The sequence below is a fragment of the Argentina silus genome, assembly GCF_951799395.1.
Source record: "Argentina silus genome assembly, chromosome: X".
NCBI classification, from domain to species: domain Eukaryota; kingdom Metazoa; phylum Chordata; class Actinopteri; order Argentiniformes; family Argentinidae; genus Argentina; species Argentina silus.
The window spans coordinates 11,791,831-11,819,702 of record NC_139653.1 but is presented as its reverse complement, the minus strand read 5'-3'; the positions used below and the strand labels follow the sequence as shown (position 1 = coordinate 11,819,702).

The following is a 27,872-nucleotide window of genomic DNA, read 5'->3' as shown; positions in this document are numbered from 1 at the left end:
ATCCATCCATCCATCCATCCATCCATCCATCCATCCAACCAACCAACCAACCAACCAAACCATTTCTAACTTTATCTGCTACCATGATAAGATATAATAATCTCACTTTAAACTACCTAGCACATCTATCTAACAACTTCAAACCTTTTCCACTACCAAAATAACACTGCAATCCCACAAAGTTGTTTCTGGAACTTATTTGTCTAGTTTGATACAAAAAAGAGCAGAGAATGAAGCAAACTATAAGATACTGGGAATTGTAGTTCTCTTTCTAGCGGAAATTGCTGTAACCATAGAGTATCTGTGGGAGGAGACAAGGGGGGGTGGGGTGTCGGGACTCAAGCCACAGAAACGTTGGAAATGCAGATACTAGCTAGCCCCGGTACGGTAGTGACTGGATTTCTTATGACAAGAAACCCATTTTAGATGCCAACGCGCTCACTCAAGAAAGCGTCTAAGTTAAGGCTAAATCGAACATCTACCTTTTTATGTGGCCATGTCACTGATAAATTATGACTATTTAGTGTGTTTCTAACGGAAAATTAACTTATTAGTAACCTACAAAGACAGATAGCCAGCTAAGTAAGTTATCCAACGGCAACGCCGAGCACTGCCACTTTCAACCTGTCTACTGCCGCTAGCATCGCAGCAAGGTTGTCAAGCAAAGAAGAGAACTTAAAAAACGTTTGGGAAATTGTAATATGAAAAAAGACGTGTCGGAGACATTAGGATTTGTCCCTCAAAAAGACATTGTCTACAACAAACTTCTGCCATACGCGGATAAATTAGACGAGGAATCCAATGACATTTTGAGTAAAATCAAAGGAAACTTGGGCCGGGCTGTACAGCTCCGAGAAATATGGCCGGGAGTCTTGTTTTGGACAAGGAAACTTTCCACGTAAGTATCTAGCTGTCAGCACTAACTTACTGCCCAGTCATTTGTTTTTGCTATCGTATCGTTAGTTATACAGCTGAAGTCTGACAGTGTGGCTTTATTAATAGCTAGTAGCCTATTACAGGTTAGCTTATGGTCGACAGTGTCACTCGAATTGGCCTGCTGTGTGTGTGTGTGTGTGTGTGTGTGTGTGTGTGTGTGAGAGAGAGAGTGTGTGTATGTATGTAGCTAGCATGCTAGCGTTGCGGCTAGTAAGATTTGGATTAGGTAGCTAGTTAGCCACCTAGTCTAGATAGGCCGAAAATAAACAGGAATATGTAGATAGCAATTAGCTGCAAAATTGGGCTGAAAGTTCGCTCCATAGCAGCTAGCTAACCAGCTACCCCGTCTTCCTATTTATCTTGGGCCTAGCTAATTTAGCTAGCTAGCTGACTCATCATACTAGCTACATACTGACTGTATAGGCCCACCGCCTGTCAAGCACCACAAAGCTAGCTAGCTAACTCATGAGTTGGATAACAATATTGTCTTCTAGTAGTAGGCCCTCTAACCAAACCGTACAGTACCTGCTTCATCTAGAGTCGGTGATTTTAGTTCCAGTATGTAGATTTTAGCTTTAAAATAGTACTAAATGGCCATGATAAATCAGTAGCCATCAAGGAATGAGATCACATGATGAAAAGCGTTCAGTGAAGAGTGCTGTATTACAAACAAAACGTTTTCAGGTGTAGGATATGCACATGTTTGGTGCTATTAGAAAACGTAGCATATGCACCTTTTCAAATTTGCAGTGTGGCAAGCAAAGGCAGCAACACCCAGAACTACATGCTAGACTTTTAACAAAAGCTACCACATCTTCACCCCACTAAGGTATTGACTAATGACTAAGAGGCACATGATTGCTTAGTCACTGTAGCTAACATGTTACCTTATTTGAGTTGTTTTTTTCCAAAGATAAACACGTTTGAGGCTCCGTACCTAAGACACTTTATCTTGTGTAATAGTTCAACCTTGTTGTAATTATTGGAAGTTCTTCAGTAAAGCTGTCAGGTGGGCTTAGGCGTTAACTGTGTACGTTCACAACCACATGCATAGAAAACTATACTGAAGCACACCTCAAACATTGCGAAAGGGCATGTGACGTTTTAGGGCTTAATATGTGAGTGTACAGGTAGCTATTGCATACAACCTCTTGAAGATGGCTGCTTTATGAATGGCCACCAGCAGTGATTAGCCTATGTGAATGTAAACAGCAAAAGCTACAATTGCACAATCATGACCTGGGGACCAGAGTGTGTGGTCATTTGAATATGTGTGTTGCATAAGCACTGGAAGCCATGTGACATGAACCCCTATTTAAAAATAGTATTGATCTTAGGCTGTTTGGAAATATGATCTGATGAAGAAATCCTTTCCAAGTAGTTTGTCAGTGGGTTAGTGAATGATGTAAGTGTATGATCAGATGTTTGTTATTTATGTTGGGCACTTTACCATATTGGTTAATCTGTCTTCATCCCTGTGTCACATATTTTCCATGGTATGAAATTGACTCAACATGCTTTATCCCAAATCAGAAAGTATATTCTAGACAAATATGTGGATAGCTAGTACACTACTGTCATACCTTTCTGGAGCTATTGTTTTTGATGAATGTCAATGATGTAGTCACGTCACCCTGCTGCAACATTATGTTTCATCTCGTTTATTTGGTTGTGCTGTGCAATCTTTCACCTTAATCTGTATCTGTCGTAACTAAGTAATGCCCTGTTGGGATATAGCCTACTGTATGTCCAGGGACTGAGCCACTGCCGGCTCAGAGAGATGGAAACTCTTCTCTCAAGAACTGACCTAGATTCTATCCACAGGTATATTGGCTTCTCTGCAATGAACAAGGAGCATTTAATGCCGGCTCCAGCAGATGTGTGTATAGTATTGTAAAGTGTAAAGTTGCCTGGGCACTTTTGATTAACCCTTTGATTTAGAAAAAATTAAGCCATAGCCTATTCCAAGTGTTTGACTCATTCAACTCAGCAACACCTAAAGGCTGCACTCATAGGCCCATCTCTCCTGAAGAGTATTCAATCAGTTTATTCACTTGTCTTGACTTAAATATTAACATATATATATATTTATAGATATATATATATTTTTTTTATAAACAATAAATATTAATTTGAATACATAATTATGATGGACTTGAAGCTTGTGCTTCACTGACGTGGTAAGGAACCTGAACAACTTGGCCCACACTACTTAGATTAGGCTACTTATGAATCTTTGAAACTTATTGGAAGTTGACTAAGTAGCTAGGGACGCAATGTCCCCCAAAGTGACATCGAGACAGGGTTTCTAACTAAAATACTATAGAAAATTCCTTTAAGTAGTAGAACAGCAGCTAACCTAAATTTGTGAGGTACACTGTAGTTTTGGTCAACAAATCAATATTGAGCTCCTTTAATTGTTACCATCGACTTGTTTTCGAACCTGCTCTCTACTCTACCCCTTAAACTGCTTCTCCTTTTTTTAGGTACATGCGGCTGTATGGCCGAAAGTTCAGCAAGGAGGACCATGTGTTGTTCATCAAGCTGCTCTACGAGCTGGTCACCATCCCCAAACTGGAGATCAGCATGATGCAGGGCCTCGCTCGGCTGCTCATCAACCTCCTTAAGTAGGAATGGTCTTCACTAATGCTTTGCACACCTTTGCCACCGAGACAAGAAACACTCAAGCATGCACGCAGACACAAAACTGATCTAGGCCATCTTTTGCCAATCATCCAATTCACATACTACAGGGAAATATTTGTTAATGTGTATTTGCTTATTCAAAGAGTTGCTGATCTAGTGTTATCCTGATGCTTAATTGCGTGTGAAACATTTTGAGAGATGCCTTGTTTGTAGAAATGCTGTATTTTGACCCCACTCACTTGCCTGTTCACTATAGGAAAAGAGAGCTGCTTTCACGAGAGGACCTGGAGTTGCCTTGGAGACCACTGTATGACCTGCAAGACAGGATCCTCTACTCCAAGACAGAGCACCTGGGCCTCAATTGGTTCCCCAAGTATGCCCCTCTTTTTTAAACCCACTGTCTGTTAGAGAGAACTTCACTCTTAAATCTACACAGCTCTTCATCACTAGTTGTGGTATAAATGGTTTTTATTGTGAAATCAACCTTATGTCAGAGATATTCTGTTGGGAAATCAGGTTTACAAATTTGTACTTTGGCAAGCTGAACACAGTTAAACAAACAGCTCAACTATAGAGCACTCAATTTTGCTTTTCTACCCTCCTCAAAATATCTTTGAGCACTCAGTACCCCCTTTAACTTGTTGCTGCATCCCTCTGTTATGAATGCCCCCTGTTGTATTTTCTGAAAGTGGAATGTCTGTGCCACCAGACCCAACACACATTCAGGTTGCTTATAAGAACCCCCGCCTCCCTCCCTCTCCAACCCCTCACTCCCAGCAAGCAGTGCGAGGTGCTCTTGTATGGTGCTATGGGAACATTGTCATTACAGAGCCTTACTATCACGTAACCATCGGCTCAATCAGAGAAGCTAGCTGCCATGGCCTACCGCCTGCTCTTTTGTGCATAATAAGAAATAGAAAGACACTATGCATACAATATCAAGTAAAAAAAAATCTTATAAGAAAAGCAGATATTATTCTATCCTGTACAAATGTGCAAAAGATATAATTGATGTTTTTAAAATTCATATTGACATTGATTGGCTGTCATAGTTTGCTGAATGTGTTTTTTTATGCCTTTGTCTCCTTTCACATTCAGTTTCCTACGGCCTCGTGCTTCCTCTAAACACATATTGATAAAATTGTTTCAGAGGTGGTAAGGACAACACTTCTCTTTGTGTTTTATTATGATTTCATCCTTTGAGGCACTTGTTATTTATATGTTGCATGTGAAAACCAAAAAGCACACTGGACACCCCCACGCAGCTTGTTTGACTTGACAAGAAAAATAAATAAACAAAGCAATGTTAACATTTCACTCATATTGGAGACTGTCGCACTGCAGCTAACGGATATTGTACCCCTGTCCCTCGTCCTGTATAGTCCCATTCATATAACTTGGTCGTGTGCCTGACCCACTATCAGCACTGGAGTTTTTGCATTACCCACTTTTTCCCCAGCACACACACACACACACACACACTGAAGTCACCTGATCCTTCCTGAAACTTCCTCATGGTCAGGGTGCAGAAGCTCTTGTCACTTTTTCTCCCCTACTGGCATGTGGTGGTGTGAACCTGATGTTTTGCCCCATGTCAAATTCGTAAGGTCACTGAGTTTGGGGTTCCCCAGGGTTATTACTGTAGTGTCAGTGCACTTGATCTCTGATCTCAGTGCACACTGATCTCCATCGCTTTCAAATTTGCAGTGCATGAGTTTGATGGTTGTCTGCGGTCTGTGTGATGCAGAAGGGCAGTAACTCTGGGAAGTACTCCTGTCCTGAGATGCACAGCCAGGAGCTGTTGGCAGAAGTTACTCCAGTGTCTAGCCTACCTCCCATGTAGTGAATTAAACAAGTAGAAAGAGTCTGGAATGATATGGAGATTAGAATGGGATAGTCAGGTCAGGCATGGCTTGAGTTGGTGTGTGTGAGTGGAGTGGGGAGGGGAGGGGCTTGTAACTGGTGAGCTTAAAAGCAGGGTTATATCAGTCCAAAGCTTTTGACACTGAAAACTCCTGTCACAACTCCATTTATAAAGGTTATAATATCTACTTATTGTACACAAATACAACCAACCGTGGAATGGTAACAAATCCCAAAACAGGTAAAGACGGTAACAGCAGGCAAACACATATTTAGTTGTCAGTGGTCCCCTGTTCTCTCAAGACACAAATCAATAAAAGGGAATATTCTGATTATGACTGGACACAGGACCATCTGTTAATCAGTCACTATGCAAATGCTGTAGGCCTATACAGGCCTGCAGCCATTCAGGACAAAGGTTGAATGTGACTGGAATAGTCACATTGTCATAGTCAATGTAGTTCTGTGGTCCTTTTGTAAATCCAGTGTGCCTCAATTTCCTTTTCCCACACCTGTCCCACATTGCTTACTTTTAATGAGTGTTTACTGTACAAGCAGATATGTGAATGATTTGGCTGTGCATGCAGTCAGACTGGGTCTAATTGCATTGGTGTGTTCAGTGTGCTCATTGTTTGATTAACAGTCCCCTTAATTTCACTGTGTCTGTTTTGATGTATTATCTCTTTCTGTCTCTCTCCCTCTCTCTCTCTCTCTCTCTTTCTTTCCAGCTCTGTTGAGAATGTGCTGAAAACACTTGTGAAAAGCTGCAGACCGTAAGTATATCTTTAGTTCCTCTTCCTATTTGAAATATGTGTCATATAAATGTGTTTTTGCTGAACTCAATTGCTGAAGCTCATGTTTGCATTTACTCAGGGCTTGTGTTAAGCCCTGTAACAGGGCATGACAGCCTGATGAATTAGTGTGTCATTATCAGAAGTTGCTTGCAAATGGTATGTTAGCAGTTTGTGCTTACTTCAGCATTCTAGACCTGGATTGGAGTTGTGGAGAAGAGTGTTTGGATTAGAAAAAAACATTTTGGTTGCTGACTGATGCTGAATTATGGACTGTTTAGGACTTGGGTTTGTCACAATACTAGAATTGATAACATCTATACTGATACCAGTTCAGTATCACAATACTCGATACAGATACGATATCATGGCAAAGGGAAAAAAGCCTCAAAGTGCTAACCCTGGGTTATAACAGGCAGTGTGGCTGCTGTTTGTGTCAGAGGTGAATGATGGTGCTCAGTTCCCCAATTTGTACTGAGGCTGGTAATCCTATTATCTCATCTAATTATGGTCTGGGTGAGAGTTTCCTCTTACATTGACGAGAGCGATTTAGGGTCAGCAGCAGCACTCACCCAATGCCTGTTGGCAAGTCTGAGGAAAGGGCTATGGGATGGTAACATAATAATAATAATAATAATAATAATAATAATAATAATAATACATTACATTTCTATAGCACTTTTCCATTGACTCAAAGCACTTTACATTTAAAAAATATGAAAATAAAAATATAGGAGGACAGTCACAGAACATATACCCCTATACATTAAAAGCCTGCCTGAACAGGTGGTTTTTTAGCAATGTCTTATAAGAGTCAGCACTGTCAACAGCTCTGACATTGTGGGGGAGAGCATTCCACAGGCAAGGATCAGCAGATGAGAAAGCTTTGTCACACACAGTGCAGAGTCTGGTTCTGGGGACAGTGTGGAGACCAGAGTCAGCAGAGTGGAAGGAGCGGGTGGGGCAGTATGGTATGAGATGCTCAGACAGATATGTTGGGGCAGAGCCATGTAGGGCCTTGTAAATGAGGAGCAGGACTCCTTTGATGGACAGGTAGCCAGTGGAGGTCCTGGAGTACAGGGGTGGTGTGATGGCGGGTGGGGTTTGTTGAGCAGGTGGGAGGGGAGGCCGAGGAGCAGGGCATTGCAATAGTCCAAACGTGAGGAGATGAACGCATGTATGAGTTGGAGAGATGTTGTCTCTCTCTCTCTCTCTCTTTCTGACTAATCAAGCCCTTCACAGCTCTGCCCCTTCTGATTGAAGGTTTGAAGTTTTCACACAAAACTGCTCATGAGTTTACATGAGCTAAACTTACATTATTTTATACGAACAACCATCAGCTAAACTGAAACTCATACTGGTTTATACAAAGATGATTTCATAGCTGCAAAAAAAAATCCTAAAAAACATAAAGGATAGGCCTACACTTTTTGCTAGCCATAGATCAGGTTGTGTGACCTGCAACATTGCTCATTGTGTGTCCTGGTGTAGTAGACTTAAGGTAATATCATGTGTTTATTGTGACTTTTGTGTGATTCTGCAGGTATTTCCCAGAGTCGGCCACTCAGGAGATGCTGGAGGAATGGCGGCCACTGCTCTGCCCTTTTGATGTCACCATGCAGAGAGCCATTGGCTACTTTGAGCTCTTTCTTCCCACCACCCTGCCCCCAGAGCTGCACCACAAGGGCTTTAAGTGAGAACCCACAAAATCCCCACATATCCCATTATAGGGGAGGGTATTCCCTTCACATTGCAAGACTTGGGTCCCAATTCAAACAAGATAGATAAGGAGTTTCCAGATTAATGCGAAAACATGATACTCCCTGTGCGACAATAATACATGTACTGTATAGAATCCATGTCCTCAACAAAAGAATGTACCGTATAAAACTGAGAACATTTGAGTGTCTTTTCACATTGAATAAACTCTCTAGCTGCACAAGAATCTTGGGAAAGACATGAATCATGTCTTTGTATATTGCTGGAAATCTTTTATCTGCAATTTAACGAAGAGGGGCCTTAGCATGTCAATGTTGCATGAAAGCACAACATAATAATTTTGTTATTTATAACCTACAAATATTTTGTTTTAGCTAAAGAATTTGGGAATAATATTTTGAGAAATCAATGCAAAGCTGTAAGAAGCAAGACTGATGGAAATATGCATATATTTTGTCTTAGCCTGTTGGTGAAAGTTGGGTTTGAAGTAAAGGCGTCTTATATCAGTACAGACTTTGTACAATAGTAGCCTAATGGCATCCAAATTATTTTCTCTTTGGGCACAGAAGGTGATCGAACCAAGAGAAAAGCCCTCCTGTGCGCAGTGGGGACACAGCACCGTCAAACACAAACCAGAGTTTTTTGTAAAAAGTTTATGAATAAACATCTTGCTTCATTCACAGGTTTCTCCATCACTGTCCTTTTATAGAGGGGCTCTACATCATTCGTGGGGGACAACATGTTTACTGTACACTTGTTTATCTTGTTTCCTACAGGTTGTGGTTTGATGAGATGATAAGCCTATGGGTGTCAGTGCAGAACCTTCCTGGTTGGGAGGTGGTAAGTGTGACCGTTCACTTAATTAGCTAAATCACTTGTGTAGTTTTGAATATGTAATAGCTACAACAATATTTTTCCTCAGTTAAAGTTTATTTCTCCTCTTTTTTTGCAGCATCTTGTCAACCTTTTTGCCCGTTTGGCCAATGACAACATCGGATACATTGACTGGGACCCTTATATTCCCAAGGTGAGTAAGACACCTCCATCAGTAACCTTTGGATAGTTATGCCTATCTACCATCTTCACTTTACACCACACCAAAGTCAGTTCAATGGGCTGTTCTGTCCCCTATAACCTATGTGATCATGCTGTTGGCATGGATGTCATACCAGGCACAAGTGCTGCCTATCAAGTTTCCTTGTTGATCTTCCCTGTGGTCAAATGTAGCAAATGACTTGCATAATTGTCTTTTGACTTGAGTGAATGTTTTGATGCATAAAAATGTCACAACAACTATCTTAAGTGAGATTATTAGGGTATGTGTAGACCCATCAATCTGACTACATTGCACTTTATTATTTTCAGATCTTCACAAGAATCCTGCGAAGTTTGAATCTCCCAGTGGGGACCAGCCAGATGTTAGTCCAGAGATACCTGACAAACGCCTATGACATTGGCCATGTGGTCTTATGGGTTTCATCTCTACTGGTCAGTGCCGAGAGTCTATTTGACCACTTAAATAGCTTGTCTTGCTAAATGGATTGATGAATGATCCTGTTTTCACGTTGTAAAGCAGTGTGTTTGTGGACTGTTGTTTTGTGACAGGGAGGACCCAGTAAGCAAGCCCAAGCACAGCTCAGTGGTCTTTTCAACAGCATCACATCCTTCTTCCACCCCTCCAACCATGGCCGCTGGCTGGTGAGTTATCTGTTGCTCCCTGTGGATGGCGGAAACATAGAACATAGATGGCGGTAACATATAACATAGGACATTCATAAAGCAAACCGTGCCGGTCTTGCTCAGATTTTGCGTCCCTACTTCAGAAATAATGCCATGACGTGGGAGAGACTGCAGCAGTGCTGTAAAAGGTCACCCAGTTATCATGGTCACATGCCATTCTTTTTCTAGGAACTCCCCCCGTCATTAAACCAGCAACTTGGCCAACAGGCTGTCTTCATACACAAACCTTTATTTTTGGCAGGGGAGTTTTGTTTTGACCCTGCACTGTTGCTGGGGAAACTCAACTCATGATGTGCTCCTTCTTGAATGTATTGCACAGTAAGTGAATGTAAACAGACCTGCTGTTGTGTCCAATATCAAAGTAGCATGAGCTACTGTAGGTAGAACCACTTACTAAAATAAATAAGACCTGTGTTTTGTGAAATTCCATCGCCACTGAAGCACCATTGCTTCCTGAGAGAAGTCAAAAACATACTCACTTCATTGTCATATCCCCCTCCTACGGAGCTGGATTTCTGACACAGATTTCAAGTCTCAATTTCAATGTCACTTCTGCAATGCAGGAATGTACTTATGTCACTGCATAAGCTGAGATAGCTGAGATAACCCCATGTGAAATAAAGCAAGATTTTACTGTTATGAATACATAGATTAGTGCAAACCAGGTCTGTCATGCCCCTGAGCTGTACCCAATGGGTGTGATGACAATGCTGTGGTCACAGGGTGTTGGTTTGTGTCTCTGTATGTCTTTGGTGTTCTGTACTGTTCTTGGTGCTTCACACACACCACCTTCTGTCTCTCATACGTACAGACTACATGAACACAGTGTCCACCTGTCTCTCACCCCTGTGTCCTGTATTTGTCCCTCTGTCCTCATGTCCAGATGAAGCTGATGAAGCTCCTGCAGCGTCTCCCGGCCAGCGTGGTGCGGCGGCTGCACCGCGAGCGCTACAGGAAGCCAACATGGCTGACACCCGTGCCGGACAGCCACAAGCTGACAGAGCAAGACATCACAGACTTTGTAGAGAGCATGATGCAGCCGGTGCTGTTGGCCATGTTCAGCAAGACAGGCAGTCTAGACGCAGCACAGGCCCTGCAGAACCTGGCTCTGCTGAGACCTGAGCTGGTTATCCCCCCAGTGCTGGAGAAGTGAGTGTTTCCAGGAATAGAGTGACAGAGGGAAGGATTGGAAGGGAGGTTTGGCACTTACTCTATTGAGTGCTTGTGTGTAGTTGAAATACGATTTGGCATTAAAGGAATGGTGTATGTGAACCAAAATGACCTGTAATATTAGTATTATTATATATCGTATTTAGGTACGCTTGACTTAGCTTTGAGTTTGTACCTTTTGGACTGTTCCTTTGGTTCCAATGTTGCACCGGGTAAAATGAATCAAGCACAGCTCAAGTATTTGAACATATTTTACATAATGACCAGGTCTCGTATTAACTTCCCTATCAAGCTAGTTTAAACAAAAATCATAAGTGTGTTAAAATTTCCTTTACAGGACATACCCTGCAATGGAGACACTGACTGAGCCCCATCAGCTGACAGCCACTCTCAGCTGTATGATTGGCGTGGCACGGAGCCTGGTGTCTGGAGGCCAGCGCTTCCCTGAGGGCCCCACTCACATGCTGCCCCTCCTCATGAGGGCATTGCCAGGTGTCGATCCCAATGACTTCAGCAAGTGCATGGTGGGTACTGTACTTTTTAGAATGTGTAGTTTGGGATCTTTGTTTGTGTGTCTGATGGCCATGTATTGAAATGTTGCTTTCCCTCCTGCAGATAACATTCCAATTTATTGCTACGTTTGCAACTCTTGTGCCTTTGGTGGATTGTTCATCTGCTGTTCACGAAAGGACTGACTTGACAGAGGTGAGTGCCACTCTCGCGTGGTCTGCACAATTGACTGTGCTCCTCTGGGTGCCTGCATGTTCCTGCTAACCCCTTTCCTCTCTCTCATTCTCTCAGATGGAGAGAGAAATGTGCTCAGCCTCAGCAGAGTTTGAGGACTTTGTTCTTCTGTTCATGGACAGGTATGAAGAATGGAGTTGATACAGACCTCAGGTGTATATGTGTATGTTTGTGTCAGCAAAGTTCACATGGTCTTTGTCTCTGTGCAGGTGCTTTGCCTTGATAGACAGCAGTACTCTGGAGCAGACTCGAGAGGAGACGGAGACAGAGAAGATGACTCATCTTGAGAGCCTGGTGGAGCTGGGCCTGTCCTCTACCTTTAGTACCATCCTCACACAGTGCTCCTTAGACATCTTCAAGGTAAGACATGCCCACACACACACTGATGGCTTACATTCACTTTCCCCTTAATAATAATAACCTGTCTGTGTTCTTTTCTCAGGTGGCTTTGCAGAAGGTGTTCAACTTTGCCACCACCAACATCTTCGAGACTCGTGTGTCAGGGAGGATGGTGGCTGACATGTGCAGAGCTACATCTAAGGTGAGTCGCCCCAACCAAATATGTTGTAAGTCGCTTTGGATAAAGGCATCTGCTAAATGCCATAAATGTAAAATGTAAAACATGAACCTGCTCAAAGGCCTCAAGTGAGGAACTGCTCAAGTGAGGAACTGCTCAGGGAACTGCTCAAGTGAGGAACTGCTCAGGGAACTGCCCAAGTGAGGAACTGCCCTGTGTAACTTATTGTTTGTGTGTTTCAGTGTCACCCGGCAGAGTCTCTGAAGCTGTTTGTGCCACACTGCTGCAATGCCATAAACCAGATCGCTGTCAGTAAGTGCTCACTCATCACTACCAGCTTTAGGTTAATGATCAGAGGTGGGCTTGGTTAGAAGTGTGAATCATTGTGTAGAGTGTCTCTTGCTCTCTCTGACATGCTGTTTGTTGTTGATTTTCAGATGAGGAGGTGTTGAGCGAGGAGGAGCTTGACAAGGAGTTGCTATGGAACCTTCAACTACTGTCAGAGGTGAGGTCACATTCATTAATGCCAAGAGATTCTCATTTCCCCTGCCCTTCATCTTGACGTCCTCTTAAAACATACTTCTTCATCTTGCCTTCTGAATTCCCTCCTCAGGTCACTCGTGTAGATGGGGACAAGATCCTGCCCTACAGCACTCAGTTAGTCCAAATTCTGCAGCTGACACTCCATCTGAAGTGTAAGCAGGGCTACACTCTGGCCTGCAACCTGCTGCACCACATCCTGCGCTCCACTGCGCTCATCTACCCCACTGAGTACTGCAGTGTACCAGGAGGCTTCCAGAAACAAATCCAAGACTACCACCCCATCAAGGTACTAGGCTCAAGATACTCACTGTAACCTTCCACGATGAGTATTTCAACTCAACACTTCCTATAAACGGAGAAGTGTTCAAAGTCAAATTGTATGTTCAACAAAGGGGATGCAACTACTTTCTAACATGCTGTATGCACCGAACAGTAACCTGGTACTTCAATGCCAGTTATATACATTGTGGTATTCTGACCTAGATCTGTTTCTGGGTATAACTTTTTTTTGTCCCAGACCTCACCTCATGAATAACAAATAAAGTGGTCATCAGTGGTCTTTTGAAAGAAAGTGTGTCAGAGAAACAAGACCAGACAGTTACACAACTCTCCTCTGTTCTCCCTCCTCCCTCCCTCCCTTGTTCACTCTGCTCTCCCAACCCAGGCCATTTAGTCAGTGTAAAGGGCCTTTACTCTGATCCTATTATGTTTCTTCCCCAGTAGAGGCATGGAGGACGGGCTCTCGGCTGGATTAATGTCTCTTTGGCACTGGAGGACAGATAAGGTGTCTTGCCTGCTGTTCTTAGAATCAGCGTCAGTAGTACAAGCCTGCAGGCAGTGTTACATACAGATTTAAGCTTTATTTAGAACCATGTGCTTCCATCTTTAGGATTCAGTGACGGATGTTGCCTTAATGTTGTTGTTGACCTTTTTTTTTTTTTAAACAAGGATTTGAGAAATGTATGACACAATGTTAAGGTCAGGAGGGCAGGTAACCTTATGACGTTGACATTTTGCGGGTCTTGCCCAGCTCTCTGAAGGGGACTTGAGACGTTTTGATTTTAGTCTTCCACTAAGTCCAAGTTTTAGGCCCAATAACAAAGTCATATTTTTGGATCACTTTCAACCAAGCACTGAAAGCATGCTGTAAGATTTGAAGAGAGTTCCCATTACAATCCCCATCCACAATCAATGTTTCCTATTCCCTTCCCATCTCTGAGGAATGGAGTGTCTAGGTAGCTCTCTGTGAGTGTTATTCTCACAGCTTTGTTTGGCTCTGCTCTCTACCTGCACAGGACTGGGGTCGGCCTGGTGACCTGTGGAACCTGGATATCCAGTGGCATGTGCCCAGTGTAGAGGAGACAGCCTTTGTGTTCTACGTGCTGGACCTGATCCTACAGCCTGAGCTTCAACGTCTGCAGAGATACGCCCAGGGGGAGAAGGACATGACCAGGTGAACACAAACAGCATGTCACAGTGCAGTTGGGAGTCTGGAGTATGGTGTAAGGCTTTGCTCATCCTGAGCTGGAGTACAACCAGAGGAAGTGAACTCTTTTTAAGTCCAGGCTGTTTTGTTGTGTTCTATAATGTGTGGTGAGGTTTGTGACTGGGTCTGCTTCCATTATTCAGAGATGATGTCCTGCAGAGCCTGGCTATCGTACAGCACTGCCTTCTGGGAGCTGGAAGTCTGTTGCCCCCCTTGGCAGGCGAGCCCATCTCTAAACTGTAAGTAAATAATTTGCACACTCCTACCTCAAGCATGGATCCTCCATCCACACTCACTTTTTTTCATTTTACATTTTGTCCATGTAACACACTAAATCTATCCAAATCCATCAACTTCTAAGTGTAGTTTTCTATTTTCACAGATCAGTCCAAAGTCACTTGTTTTCACATTTTGAAACATATGCACTCGACGATTTACAGACAGGGTTAGGGTTTATACTCTGTCTAGAAGGCGGTATTTCGGTTACACTTTTAACCTGGCTTTAACCTGGCTCTTCCCATCAGGGTTCATAGCATGGTGAATCTGGAAGAGACCCGCCTCTACACAGGGATGCCGTATGGTGAGTAATAGTCCTGTTAAAGGTAGATTAAAGGCAGGAGAATGATCTTCTGACAGTGATATTTAAATGGATGCTTTTGTAACAAAGTAGTCCTTGGGTTTACAAGGTGTGATGGATGGGCTAACATAATACTTGTCTTCCTACAGATGAGTCCAGAGAGAACTACAGAGATGTCATCTGCAGAGTGATGAGGCAGCTGCTTCGTAAGTGACTGTCCCTTCAGTCTTTCACTCAGCATCTCACCTCTGTCTTAATAACCACAACCCACCACCTAATATGAAGTTCACATACAACCAACTCTTATCACAATGTTTTCTTCAGGTCACATCCTGGAACACTCTGAGGATGACACCAAGTCTCTCTTCTCCATAATCAAGGTAGGCATTAATGAGAGGCAGGTATAAATGTTACCATATTACCTGTTAATTCATCGTGTACATCATGTGCAGGGTTCTCCCCAAAGAATGTAATAGGGGTGCTGCGCCCCCTTATTGGCTTTGCTCCGCCACTATATAAACATTTCAGAGAAAATTAAACTGATATTTAATAATGATAGTTACTCTATCATAACTATTATTGAAGTGAAAGTGTTATTATGTTCCTTCAGTGTTTCCATCAGTGTATGTTAAGCGCATTTGACTGTAATGGCTCTCGTTTAGATCATCAGTGACCTGCTGCATTTCAAAGGCTCTCACAAACATGAGTTTGACTCCCGTTGGAAGAGCTTCAACCTGGTTAAGAAGTCCATGGAGAACAGGGTGAGAGATATATGGCAGCATCCAGAGTTTGGCTGATTTAGTGCTTGTTTGTAATCAGTGTAATCAGATGGTCTAGACTGGAGTTACTAATTCCTCTTTCCGTTTTCTCTCTGTAGCTTCATGGTAGGAAGCAGCACATCCGAGCCCTGCTCATCGACAGAGTCATGCTACAGCACGAGGTACAGGCTGCTCTTTTTCTAGTCAGTCCATTCTGTGTCTGCTGCTGTCAGGACCTGGCTGTGTTCCTTTCAGCTCAATAACTTAAACATCTATTTGATCAGCTGCGTAAGCTGACGGTGGAGGGATGTGAATACAGAAGCATTCACCAGGAGCTGATGAAGGATCTGCTGAGGCTGTCCACGAGCACCTACAGTCAGGTGAGCCCAGTACACCACCAGTATCACCTAGCCTCATATACACCACATGAGCACAGTGAAAATGCTGGTACACCTGTTTTTTAACACAATACACACAGTTACATGTCACACACACACACACACACCACAGACAATGTAATGTCCCTGCTTCTCTAGCCTTCTGTCACTGTATGAACTGTATCTATTCCCCCTCCTGTGTTTGCCAGGTGCGGAGCAGAGCGCAGAGCGTATTGTTCACTGCCCTAGGAACCTACAATTTCTGCTGCAGAGACCTGATCCCCCGTGTGCTGGAGTTCCTGGAACCAAACCACAACAAAGTCACACAGCAACAATTCAAAGTACGATAGCCCTGTCTCTCTCATGACAACACACCCCTAGCAAGACAAAGAATAATGGATGTTTTATGAGTAAAACAGCAGTAGGTGTTCTAAATTGTGCAGCAGGTGTCCACCTTTATGTACTGTATGTACCTTTCTTGCTCCCTTCTTTATTGTCCCTTCTCCCTCTTCAGGGTGCCTTGTACTGTCTCTTGGGGAACCACAGTGGCGTATGCCTGGCTAACCTACATGACTGGGACTGCATTTCTCTGACGTGGCCGGCTATTGTACGCTCTGGCCTCAGCTCTGCCATGTCCCTGGAGAAGCCCTCCATCGTACGTCTCTTTGACGACCTTGCCGACAAAGTACACCGCCAGTATGAGACAATCGGCATTGACTTCGCTGTAAGTGTGAACCCTCTCTAAACTCCCACATAGGTAGATACATAAACTCTAGCTTTTTTAGCCTGTGTTGATCATACACTTGGCTTCAAGAGAAGAGGTGAGGAGATTAAAATATTAGACCTTTGTCTGAAACTTTTGAAACCTTTTGTCTGATTTGTAGATACAAGGACAATCTTGCCTTGACATCTGTGTGCCTGGTTGTGACTAACACTCTCTCCATACGGTAGGTCCCTGTAGACTGCCGTGCTGTGGCGAAGGAGCTCATGACCTGTGGGAATCCCGTCCCCTATGAAGCTGTTCCCTCAGATGAGGAAGTGGACGAAGGCCTCAGGAAACAAGAGGCTAAGAACTCAGACTCTGTACAGTGAGTTAACACCAAAGGAAGACCACTCTGAAAAAAGCTACAGTATTATTAATCAACGGCACACACATTTTTGGAAAAACGTGAGCAATTGCTCACTGCTATGCATCCATGTGAGTGAATTACGCAGTAACAAAGGGCTGCCTGTTCCATTGTGGAACAAATTCCTCAGTGTAATCCACTTTATAAACTAACACTGTTCTCTACCGCCTTTAGGAAATATGAGAAGCTGGTGGGTGAACTTCTGGGCTGCCTCAATGACAGGAACATGTAGGTTCTCCTTGTCTCAATGTGTTTGTTTTGGGAGTGTGAATGTGTTACGTTTTTTCCATATGCACAGCTTACCTGCTCTCTGTTTCCAGGCCCTGGAAGTTTGAGCACATTTCCATTGGGTTCCTGTCGCTGTTGCTGAGAGATGACCACCCTCTCCCCTCACCTGCTGTACTCTTCTTTGTGGAAAGCCTCAACCACGACTCCCTCCTGGTTCGCAAGGTGTGCCCTGCCCCACTCTACCCTCACACTCTGCTCTACCTCACAGTATATGAAGACACACATTGTGTAACAAAACCTTTATGATACCATTATAGTATAAACAGGGATGCAAACTAGTCACCTTTCGGAGAAATTTGCAGGTTCAAAATAGGTCACTGACAGTAGATAGGTTTAATAGGTCCAAGCCGACACTTCTGCGGGGTATGTCTAAGTCCCACTGCTGCATAAATTTCACGGTGTGAAGTGTTGCCAAAAGCCACCACAAGGTGGCGACAAGAGCTGTGAAGGATGGGATATGCGTCTTGCACTTGCAAACATCCATGTTTGTTTACATTTGTCAGCGCACATTTCACAGCGCGCACAACAATAACCATCATTGGATTATTTTAATTTTCTGGAAAGTGTTTTTAAATTATTTTGATCACTAATGAGCTCACGTAATGCGATAAATTGTGAATAGTAATCGCCACATCATGAATGGAGGATGATCTCACATGAGAAGATATACCTTCGTCAGAGCCAAACGGGCTGTTTTACTGTAACACCATGTTTTGAACCTAATATACAGTATCAAGGACAGGAAAATATTGTTAAACAAGCAAATCAGGTTACTTTTGACCGGAGAATAACTTGGTGGTTAGTGTGAGTGAAGAGCATGAAATGATTGGAGGCCTATGAACAGCTCTGATAAGCGTTGCATATATTTGTCATGCGCTGCAACCTACAGTTGCAGGCGCCTACTCTGTCACCGCGCACCACTTTGCATTTTGGCTATTTGTCCCAATTCCGCCACCCCACTGCGCGCTCACAAAGCAAAAAGCATCACTTAACCACTAACATTAACACTTAATTTTCTCTGTGGTTAATTTTCTGAGTGAGAGAATTAGGTGAAAGTGAGGTGTGTTGCTTGTTAAACAAGTGGATCAGGTGCCAGTGCCTCCAGTCCTCTCATCTAAATCCCAGATTGTTCCTGTAATGTAAATGATGCAGCACTTGATTAAATAAATGTTTTGTACCTTATTTTGCTCAGTCTTTTAATTGTTTTAGCCTGTGAATTGGACCAGAGTAATTGCCCCCTCTGCAAACTCTTTAGTTTTGCAGCTAAATTGCCTTCATTCTAGGGTAAGAACTTTCTATACCCTAATCCTAAAAGTCACCAAAAATGATCATTTAAAAGCTTATTTAAAGCTATTAAATGAGCTCACGCATTCTTCTCACCGTTTCCACCCCTAACCAGTTTGCATCCCTGCATAAAGCAGTTACATATTGAAGATATTCTAACTCAGTTTATTATTTCTCCACTAGGTGGCAATATCAGCAGTGGCAGGAATCATGAAGCAACTCAAGAGGCCTCACAAGAAAGTGCCAGTCAGCCCCTATGAGCTCTGTGAGTTATCTATACCCTGTTCAGAGCCTGTTATGTTGCATTCCACTTTTTACAATGCTGTCCAAAACAATGCCTCTCGTGCCTCTTTGGTTACATTGTTGTGAAATGGGTGAAATGACAAATATTAGTTTCCATTATAAAGCTTTTCTTTTCTTTCCCAACGTAGTCTCACCACTTCTCTCTCCTTCCTCTCTTCCCTGTTGCAGGTGGTCTGAAGGAGCCAGGCGGTATGATAGCCGGGGACAGGCCAGATAACCAGTGGCTCCAGTATAACAGCAGCCGTCTACCACGCACTCAGCAGGACTGGGAGGGCTGCAAGTTTGTGGAGAAGACCCACTGGGGTTACTATAGCTGGCCACGGTATTTACACACTAGCTGAAAACCGGTCTTCTACCCTGTTTGTCTGCCAATCTCTCGTCTCCAGCTTCTTTGCCTTCATTAGCCCGTGTTAGTTTTTGCATCTGGCTATATATCAAGATAGCTCTCATTTTCATTTGATTATTTCAATCCAGGAAGCTGATGATATATGCACCGTCTGAAGAGCAGCCCAAAGAAAGCCTGATGAGAGAGGAGATGTCTGAGGTTTGTGCATACACACACACACACATAACATCCTATGCTATTACATATGACATAGAATCCACAAGCTAGGGTACATTATAAAATAGTGGTTATATGTTCCCTTTCAGCGGGAGCAGATCATCTACGATCACTTCTCTGACCCGGTTTTCATCGACCAGCTGATTGAGTTCCTCTCCCTAGAGGACCGCAAGGGCAAGGACAAGTTCAGCCCCCGCAGATTCTGCCTCTTCAAGGTGAGAGAGCCAGAGGACAGGCCAACCCACAGGCAGTCAGATTTAGGCATGAGGCTGTGATAACTTATTTCCACATCTCCTCCACTCTGCTCACAGGGGCTGTTCCGTAACTTTGGCGACGCCTTCCTGCCCCTGCTGCAGCCACACATGGAGCGCCTTGTGGCAGATTCTCATGAGAGCAAGCAGCGATGCGTCGCTGAGATCATCTCCGGCTTGATAAGGGGCTGCAAGCACTGGAACTACAACAAGGTAGGAGACAAGTCAAGGAACACACAGGCAGAATGTACACACCAGGGCTCCACAGTGCGACCAATAATCTGTCCAGTGTGACTAGATCTTCTCAGTGCAACTGAAATCTAGCTGGCCAGATGTTTGTTCTTTTTGTATCCCCAAAACATGATTTGGTCAAACAGTAGGCTAAATTTGTGTGCATTACTTTATCATCCTCCATGCACTATATCAGCTGTGTGTGTGTGTGTGTGACAATGACAATGACAACATTTTCAGCGTGAAAAGGAAGCTAGCATAGCAAGCATTGGAAAATGAACCGTTCGATAAACTCATTTTTCGGAACGTCTACCAACGTTGGGCCTACGGTGCCCGTGCCTCCCTAGCCCGAAATAACACCAACAGAGCCAGAGGTAGAACAGCCAAAGCCAGCTGCAGCTAAAAAGGCTGCTACTGTATACCGTTTCGCCCCGAATGGCTTAAAGAATACACCTGGCTAGTATGATAAAGACATGAAGCACATGTACTGTGTTTACTGTAAACAATGTGGTCCAACTGTTGCAGCAACACACCATTTACAGCTGCAGCTACATTCAAGCATGAGACCCTCAAAGTTCATAATAACAGCAAAAGGCACACGCTATGGACAGATATGAATGACGGTATGAACAGCAGAGCTGCCACCCTCCATGCGTTGTTTCAACGGCAAGAAACAGACTCATACAATTTAACATGGCATACAACATCTCCAAGGAAGAAATTGCAAATACTACTTAAAAAGAAAAATGGATTGTCCATAAACCCAACATACACCAACGACAGCTATGCCCAGTTCATTGGAGCGATAGCGGACACCCTGAAAAAGAAGACCGCTACGCAAATTGCTGCGTCTCCTTACCTGTCTTTCATGATAGATGGTGACACCGATATATCAACGAAATAATGTGAGATTGTATATGCGCGTATTATCATTCGCAAGGGAAGACCGACCAACATCCTGATAGGCCACGTTGAAGTGCAGCATGCCGACGCACAAGGTGTGTATATCAAAGTATATTTACATAAGACATGCAGCACTTTATTTGATACTTTATCTGTCTAGGTATGATTTATTAGGGTAGGGCTACCTAATGTAAAAGACAAACAAACATGATGTCATTGTAGGACTCTATGCTGCCACCATTTGCTGGTCTTGGGGCACAGAGCAGAGACTGGCTTGAAAGAACTGTGGTTAAGGGGGCAGATGATGTTATTTGCATGTGCTGTGACTAAATAGCAAATATAGCATATGTATATCAATAAAAAAACTAAAAGGTTAGAGCTGCAACCACCATTGTGGGCATATTTTTGGGTGCGACCAAACTATGTGCTGGTGCCCTTAACTGAAAAAGTTAGTGGCACCAGTGCGACCAATGTCAAAAGTTAGCCTGGAGCCCTGCACACACACACACACACCATGGTCTGAGTTAAGTACTTAACCTCTTACCCGTGGCAATGTGTCCTTATAGGTTAACAGCCTATGGGAGGTGCTGTGTCCACTGCTCCGGACTGCCCTGAATAACATCACTATAGAGACCTATGCTGACTGGGGCACCTGCATTGCCACTGCCTGTGTAAGTGACCCCCCTCTCTCCTACATCTGTTAGTGTCTCTGTCTCTTTATCTACCAGTCTAACCTGTGTCATTACTCACTTCCACGTTGACACTAGCATTTGTGTTGTACAGGAGAGCAGAGACCCTCGTAAGCTACATTGGCTGTTTGAGATGCTGATGGAGTCTCCTGTCAATGGGGAGGGAGGCTCCTTTGTGGATGCCTGGTGAGTAGAATATTTATTCTTAACATAGACAAATATGTCCTGTTGTGTTTGAGTTTGTATTGACCCCCCCACCCCTCCCAGTCGTCTGTATGTGCTGCAGGGAGGCCTTGCTCAGCAGGAGTGGAGAGTTCCAGAGCTCCTCCACAGACTGCTACAGTACCTGGAGCCCAAACTCACACAGGTCTACAAGAATGTACGAGAGCGGATCGGCAGGTGAGACCTCCCTATTTACCCAAAGCTCATTGATTTGTCTTGCCAGTCACACACACACACACACACACACACACACACACACACACACACACCGACACACACACACAGTCATACAAGTACCTTCCTCATCAATCTCCTCTTCTTGTTCCTTCCCTCTCCTGCCAGTGTGCTCACCTACATCTTCATGATTGATGTGAACCTGCCATACACTCAGCCCACGGCATCCCCACGAATCGCTGAGTTTACAGAGCGCATCCTGACCCGCCTAAAACCTCTGACTGAGGGTGACGAGGAGATCCAGAACCACGTGGTCGAGGAGAACGAGGTGGGAGAGCAGGACGAGAGGACACAGGCCATCAAACTGCTCAAAACAGGTGAGACACAGGAAAGAACCTATTAATGGAGCTGGTGGGTGGTAAACATAACAAATGTGAAAAACATTATAGGCTGGTTTACAAGCATGTAACTATTCTCTCAAACTGTTTCAGTGCTGAAGTGGCTCATGGCTAGTGCCGGCCGCTCGTTCTCTACTGCTGTTCCCGAGCAGCTCCAGTTGCTGCCGCTACTATTTAAGGTGAGTCCCCTCGCCACAGCCAACCGCCATTTGGATCCACTGATGGTGTCTTTTTGTGCGTCAGTCCCACTCATAGTGTCATGAGTCTCCCTCTATTGGTCTTTCACTTTACACCAGGGCATAAAATTTACTTTTTGGTCTACCAGCCAAGGTGTCTGGTGGATGAGAAAATTCACCAGCCACAAAACATTTTTAAACCAATAAACTCCCTGCACAGAACGAACCTCCTGTAGGCTTTAAGTTTAGCGCCTATCCCTGTCAAAATACCGCTAAATATTTTCCCTGGTTTGTTTTGGGGTTTGTTTGAAAATCAGGAGAAGCATGAGTGAGATGTGCAGTAGTTACAGTCAGCTGGGGGAGGCAGAAGCAGCAGGAGTGTTGTCACAGATGTTGAATCAATGGTGACCATAATTGCGGATCGCACTAGTTTCTTTTATAAATTGGCTACACGCCAAAGTGGCTGGTAAGATTTTAAAATCTACCCACATTTGGTGGGTGTTCCTTTTTTTTTTCTCTTTTTTTTTGCCTCGCCTCTTTTTTTGACGTGTCTCTGTCTGGTGGTTTAGATTGCTCCGGTGGAAAATGACGACAGCTACGATGAGCTGAAGAGGGATGCGAAGACCTGCCTGTCTCTGATGTCCCAAGGGCTCCTCTATACAGAGCAGATTCCCCAGGTTCTGATCGCCCTGCAAGAGGTGGGTCACTCAGCCTTTAATCTCTGCCACACACACACACACACACACACAGTTACAACCGACTCTCCATTCTGCTTGAAGAACTCTAATATAACCTCTGTTTTCACAACCCAAAATGAGATAAAGTTCAAAACATGGCTCAAAAATGCCATCGCTGAGCTCAAAGTGATTGTTTGACATGCTGTGAGTTGGGTTGTGACACTGGGTGATGGTCTATGTTGCAGATCGCTGGCAGTAGCTCGTGGCACGCGCGGTACACTGTGCTGACGTACCTCCAGATCATGGTGTTTTACAACCTGTTCACCTTCATGAGCGACCAGGGAGCAGTGAATGACGTGCAGGCGCTGGTCATATCCCTGCTGGAGGACGAGCAGCTGGAGGTAGCTATACACATGCACCCCCCCAACCCCCGGGACAGCGCACACGCACAGCACACTCTTAGGGAGAACCGAGCTCTGGGCTCTCTTGCACAGGGTCAGCCCCCGACAGACACCCCTGGACCAGTTAGGGTTAAGTGCCTTGCTCAAGGGCACAACAGCAATGGTGGTAGGATACCTTAGATATGATGCCAGCAACCCTCCAGTCACCTCCGAAGGTGGGAATTGAACCAGAGACCTTCCGATTGCTGGCCGGCCTCTCCAACCTTTACTGCCATAATGTAAAACCAAAACATATAATCAATAGTTAAACCAAAATAATATTATTTTGACAGAGGAAAGAGTGGGAGAAGGAAAACGTATAGTGGGTAAGATTGTGCAATTGCTGAGCAATCGGGCACTAAAAGTGTGTGTGTGTGTGCCCTTCCTGTCTCTACTACAGCTCTTCTGTAGTGATTCAGCACTCCCCTTCCTTCTTGCTCTACTCCCCCGTCCGTCGTCGTCGTCGTCGTGCTGTTGCTATGGAAACGGCAGGCTGCAGGAGTATTGTGTTGCTATGGAGATAACGTTCAGATTCAAGGAGGATGAGAGGGGTGTAGTGTGGGAAATGAGAAGTGGGGGGTGGATGCAGGTAGCCTTTTTCTGTCTGTCCTCCTATTCAGTCAAACTGCATCTCCATGCAGGGCCAAAGATTAATGCCCGCCAAATGCGGGTAGATTTTGGCATTGGTGGGTAAATCTGTAAATCTTACCAGCCACTTTGGCGGGTAGCCAACAAAGGTTCGCGAATACTATGCTTCAATTTAAAAAATGAAACTAGTGCGATCTGCAATTATGGTCACCGTTGATTCAACATCTGTGACAACACTCCTGCTGCTCCTGCCTCCCCCAGCTGACTGTAACTGGTGCACATCTCACGCTTCTCCTGACTTTCAAACAAACCTCTGAGTCTATGAGCTTTCTTAGTTACAACAACAGTTACAACTCTGGTTACAACCTAAAATAAAGCATAACTGTCAAACTTCAAGAAAACATGCAGGGGGAAATATTTAGCTTTATTTTCACAGGGATAGGTGCGCAACTTAAAGCCTACAGGAGGTTTGTTCTGTGCAGAGAGTTTATTGTTTTAAAAAAAATGTGGCTGGTAAAACAATCTTGAGTGGCTGGTGAATTTTCTCATCCACCTTGGCTGTTAGGCCAAAAAGTTAATTATATGCCCTGATTCCATGCTTACGCTGGTTGATGCAGTCTCATTGCAACACATGTTATTCAATCAATTGGTTCACCCAGGATCTCAATATCTGCAGCAAGCTTGTGGGATGCAGCTGAAATGGATGTGTGGCTCAACAGTGTTACGATTAAGAGTGCTACAGCTGATGGAAAGATGGGATTGGGGTTAATGCTTGTTGTGCAAAGGTCTGACCATATGGTGTCAGGCGTGTGTCCCTCTACACCTACTACTAGTGTGTAATCTGTCATGCTGCTGCTGCACAGGTTTTAGTAATCTGCACTACCTTTACAGACTCTCAACCAGCCTCACTAAGGAACTATGTGTTCATGATCTGCTAAATCACATTGCTAGGATTTCTCTTCATCTAGCTTTATTATCGTTTTCTAAAGGACTATCCAGAAACACAAAAGGCCCATGCTGCAGCTGCCTCCCCTCCTCCCAACTGTAGCTAGCTTCAGAATAGTCCTGAGCCTTTGTGCGCTCAAGGGTGAGACTGAATCACTCAATGAACTCCCACTTTCCCTGTTCTGTTCTGTCTGTCTGAGGGAGTCTGTGCTGATGCTGAGCCAGCTCCATATATGGCCACACTGTTGCATTCTATCAATGCATGGCCAGGTCTCTGCTGGTCAGGAACACTGGATGGCTAGTCAATGTGTCGATCACTGTATTAAAGTTACTCCTTCCCTAACTCCTCCAATTCTGCCCCCCTCCCCTCCACCTCTGTCTCCCAGGTGAGAGAGATGGCTGCTACCACTCTCAGTGGCTTCCTGCAGTGCAACTTCCTGTCCATGGACGCCTCTATGCAGACACAGTTTGAGGCTCTCTGTAAGACCCGGCTGCCCAAGAAGAGGAAGAGGGAACTGGGCTCTGTGGTGGACGTCATCCCCTCTGCTGGTAATGACACATTGTCGTAAGGCAACTGTCTACTCCATTAGCATACACAAATTACATGTTTGTCTTTGATACCCTCAGTTCTTTCTATTTTAGTCTGTCATGACTGGACTGCTCTCATGTTAAACCTCTTGAATGATCCCTCTCATTTTAGTACTTTCCTTTTCTCTCTCTGTGTGCTGTATACCTGTTCTCAGACCTTGTGCGGCGCCATGCTGGAGTACTTGGCTTGAGTGCGTGTATCCTCTCCAGCCCCTATGATGTGCCCACCTGGATGCCCCAGCTACTGATGGACCTGAGCGCCCACCTCAATGACACACAGCCTATAGAAGTAAGTAGAAATACATAGCAGGAGAGTTAGAGGCTGGTAGAGGCTCCTACCACTGTCTTCTGTACTTGTACACACACACACTTCTCGAATTCCCTAAATATCTCTGCTTGTGTGTGTGCTCTTGCAGATGACTGTAAAGAAAACTCTGTCCAACTTCCGCCGGACTCACCATGACAACTGGCAGGAACACAAGCAGCAGTTCACAGATGACCAGCTGCTGGTTCTGACTGACCTGCTGGTCTCGCCCTGCTATTACGCTTAGACACTGGTATGTCAATTTGACTTTTCAGCTTTCAACCCCTATCTCATCCCCCACCCCCGGCAGTTACATTACATTGCCCCACACCCCAAATAAACACATACACATATGCATGTACACAAGTGTTCGCATCCTAACCTGCTCAGTCATTGTCTGTAAGCCCTCTCAAATGGAGAAATGTCAGTACAAGCTACATTTGAAATACTACAAAGCATATCCTGAATCTCACTATTATTTGTTTCCTCTTTAGAGCCTGATGCAACTTTAAGAAGAAGATTTTTTTTAAATATTAGTTTTTCTTTATCGAGGAGGAATGCCTTTGAGGCACCTGACAGTTTTTTCACTTGCATTAGTCTGGGATGTCCTCAGACTGAACACTGACTGAACACACCAGCCTGCATGAGGAAAGAGTTCCCAGGTCCCTGCTGACCAAGGAAACCTGGAAAGGGGAGAGAGGGGAGGGGGTGGCTGGGACATGGAATAAAGAGTTGTGTATTTATGTATTTAGCGTTCATTTACATTTCTACTATACTTAATATTTAAGGTTTAACCATAGCAGGGATGATTGGCCTGCGGTTTGTAATATTACTGTACAGTTTTCTTTCGTTTTTTTGCGTGTGCGTGTTTGTTTATGTGGAATGCTTGAAGACGACACCTGCAGGTTTCCCATACAACTCTGATGAGTACATCCCTTGAGAATCAACTCTCTGAGCCAACATTATGTCCAATAGAGGATGGATATTGTATTTAGCTGTCCTTCAATAGTGTTCTTAGCAACAGTTTGTTTCAGATCAGATTAGATTTTAATCTGGCACACACATACATGAAGTTTGTGTGTTTGTTTTATCTACATATGATATATGCATATTTATTGTACATATAACATGTGTATATAATATAAATGCACAAAAATGTATTTATTTATTTATTTGAAGTGCTAATGTTTTATTTTTCAGTGAAAGAACTGTTGCTGGTGATGATTTGGTTTGTGAGTAGGTTGTTCACCTTTAGTGATGGACTTTTTGATTTCATCTGCCCTCGCATGGGCAATAATCTATATGCAGTAGAGGTGTGCGTGTGTGTGTGTGTGTGTGTGTGTGCGTGCGTGTGTGTGCGTGCGTGTGTGTGTACACTCTCTCCCGCTCCCAAGGCCATGTTGTGTGAGTGTGTGCTGTGTAGTTCTGAGCGCAGTTTGATTAACATGGCATGCGTCTAAACACCCAAGGAACAACTAAATCGCCTGTCCACATTAGTGTTGCACCCTCTTCCCTTTGCTCCTCAATATTATTCACTATTCTTTTTTTTTTAAACCCTAGTGTGAGAGACTTATTTTATTTTTTGTTTTTTTATGAAGACTTGAAACTAGTCTCATTGAAACATTGTTCAGTTTAGTACCTCACTTCTGTATAGTGTAGTGCCAAAACTGCAGTGATTTATTTTTATTTTTTAGATGTACTATTTGCTTATATTTAATGAAGAAAACAATAAATAAATTGGTTGTTTGTAACAAAGCATTACATTGTGACTCCTTTATTTATGTGTCGATATGGGACCATATACTAACCTTTAGACTACTTTAATATATGCTAATTTGTCCAAATGACTATGGCT

The 27,872-nt window shown here is 43.9% G+C and overlaps 1 protein-coding gene across 1 annotated transcript; it reads left to right on the top strand.

The window, feature by feature from the left end:
- Window positions 1–417: 417 nt before the first annotated feature.
- Window positions 418–27,769, top strand: psme4a (proteasome activator subunit 4a). Its single transcript, XM_083696377.1, has 47 exons — window positions 418–898; window positions 3,423–3,563; window positions 3,839–3,955; window positions 6,174–6,218; window positions 7,780–7,929; window positions 8,732–8,795; window positions 8,908–8,982; window positions 9,321–9,443; window positions 9,561–9,653; window positions 10,579–10,844; window positions 11,203–11,389; window positions 11,481–11,570; window positions 11,667–11,731; window positions 11,819–11,969; window positions 12,052–12,150; window positions 12,369–12,438; window positions 12,564–12,631; window positions 12,740–12,955; window positions 13,965–14,122; window positions 14,299–14,394; window positions 14,680–14,735; window positions 14,882–14,938; window positions 15,057–15,112; window positions 15,395–15,493; window positions 15,610–15,672; window positions 15,775–15,870; window positions 16,077–16,208; window positions 16,382–16,591; window positions 16,819–16,955; window positions 17,169–17,222; window positions 17,315–17,444; window positions 18,750–18,831; window positions 19,038–19,191; window positions 19,344–19,413; window positions 19,521–19,646; window positions 19,743–19,895; window positions 21,383–21,487; window positions 21,600–21,691; window positions 21,773–21,904; window positions 22,070–22,278; window positions 22,393–22,478; window positions 23,045–23,173; window positions 23,398–23,553; window positions 25,512–25,674; window positions 25,869–26,002; window positions 26,130–26,270; window positions 26,512–27,769. The coding sequence occupies exons 1-46, from the start codon at window positions 702–704 to the stop codon at window positions 26,262–26,264; spliced, it is 5,487 nt and encodes a 1,828-aa protein (XP_083552503.1). The 5' UTR covers window positions 418–701; the 3' UTR covers window positions 26,265–26,270; window positions 26,512–27,769.
- The last annotated feature ends 103 nt before the right edge of the window (window positions 27,770–27,872 follow it).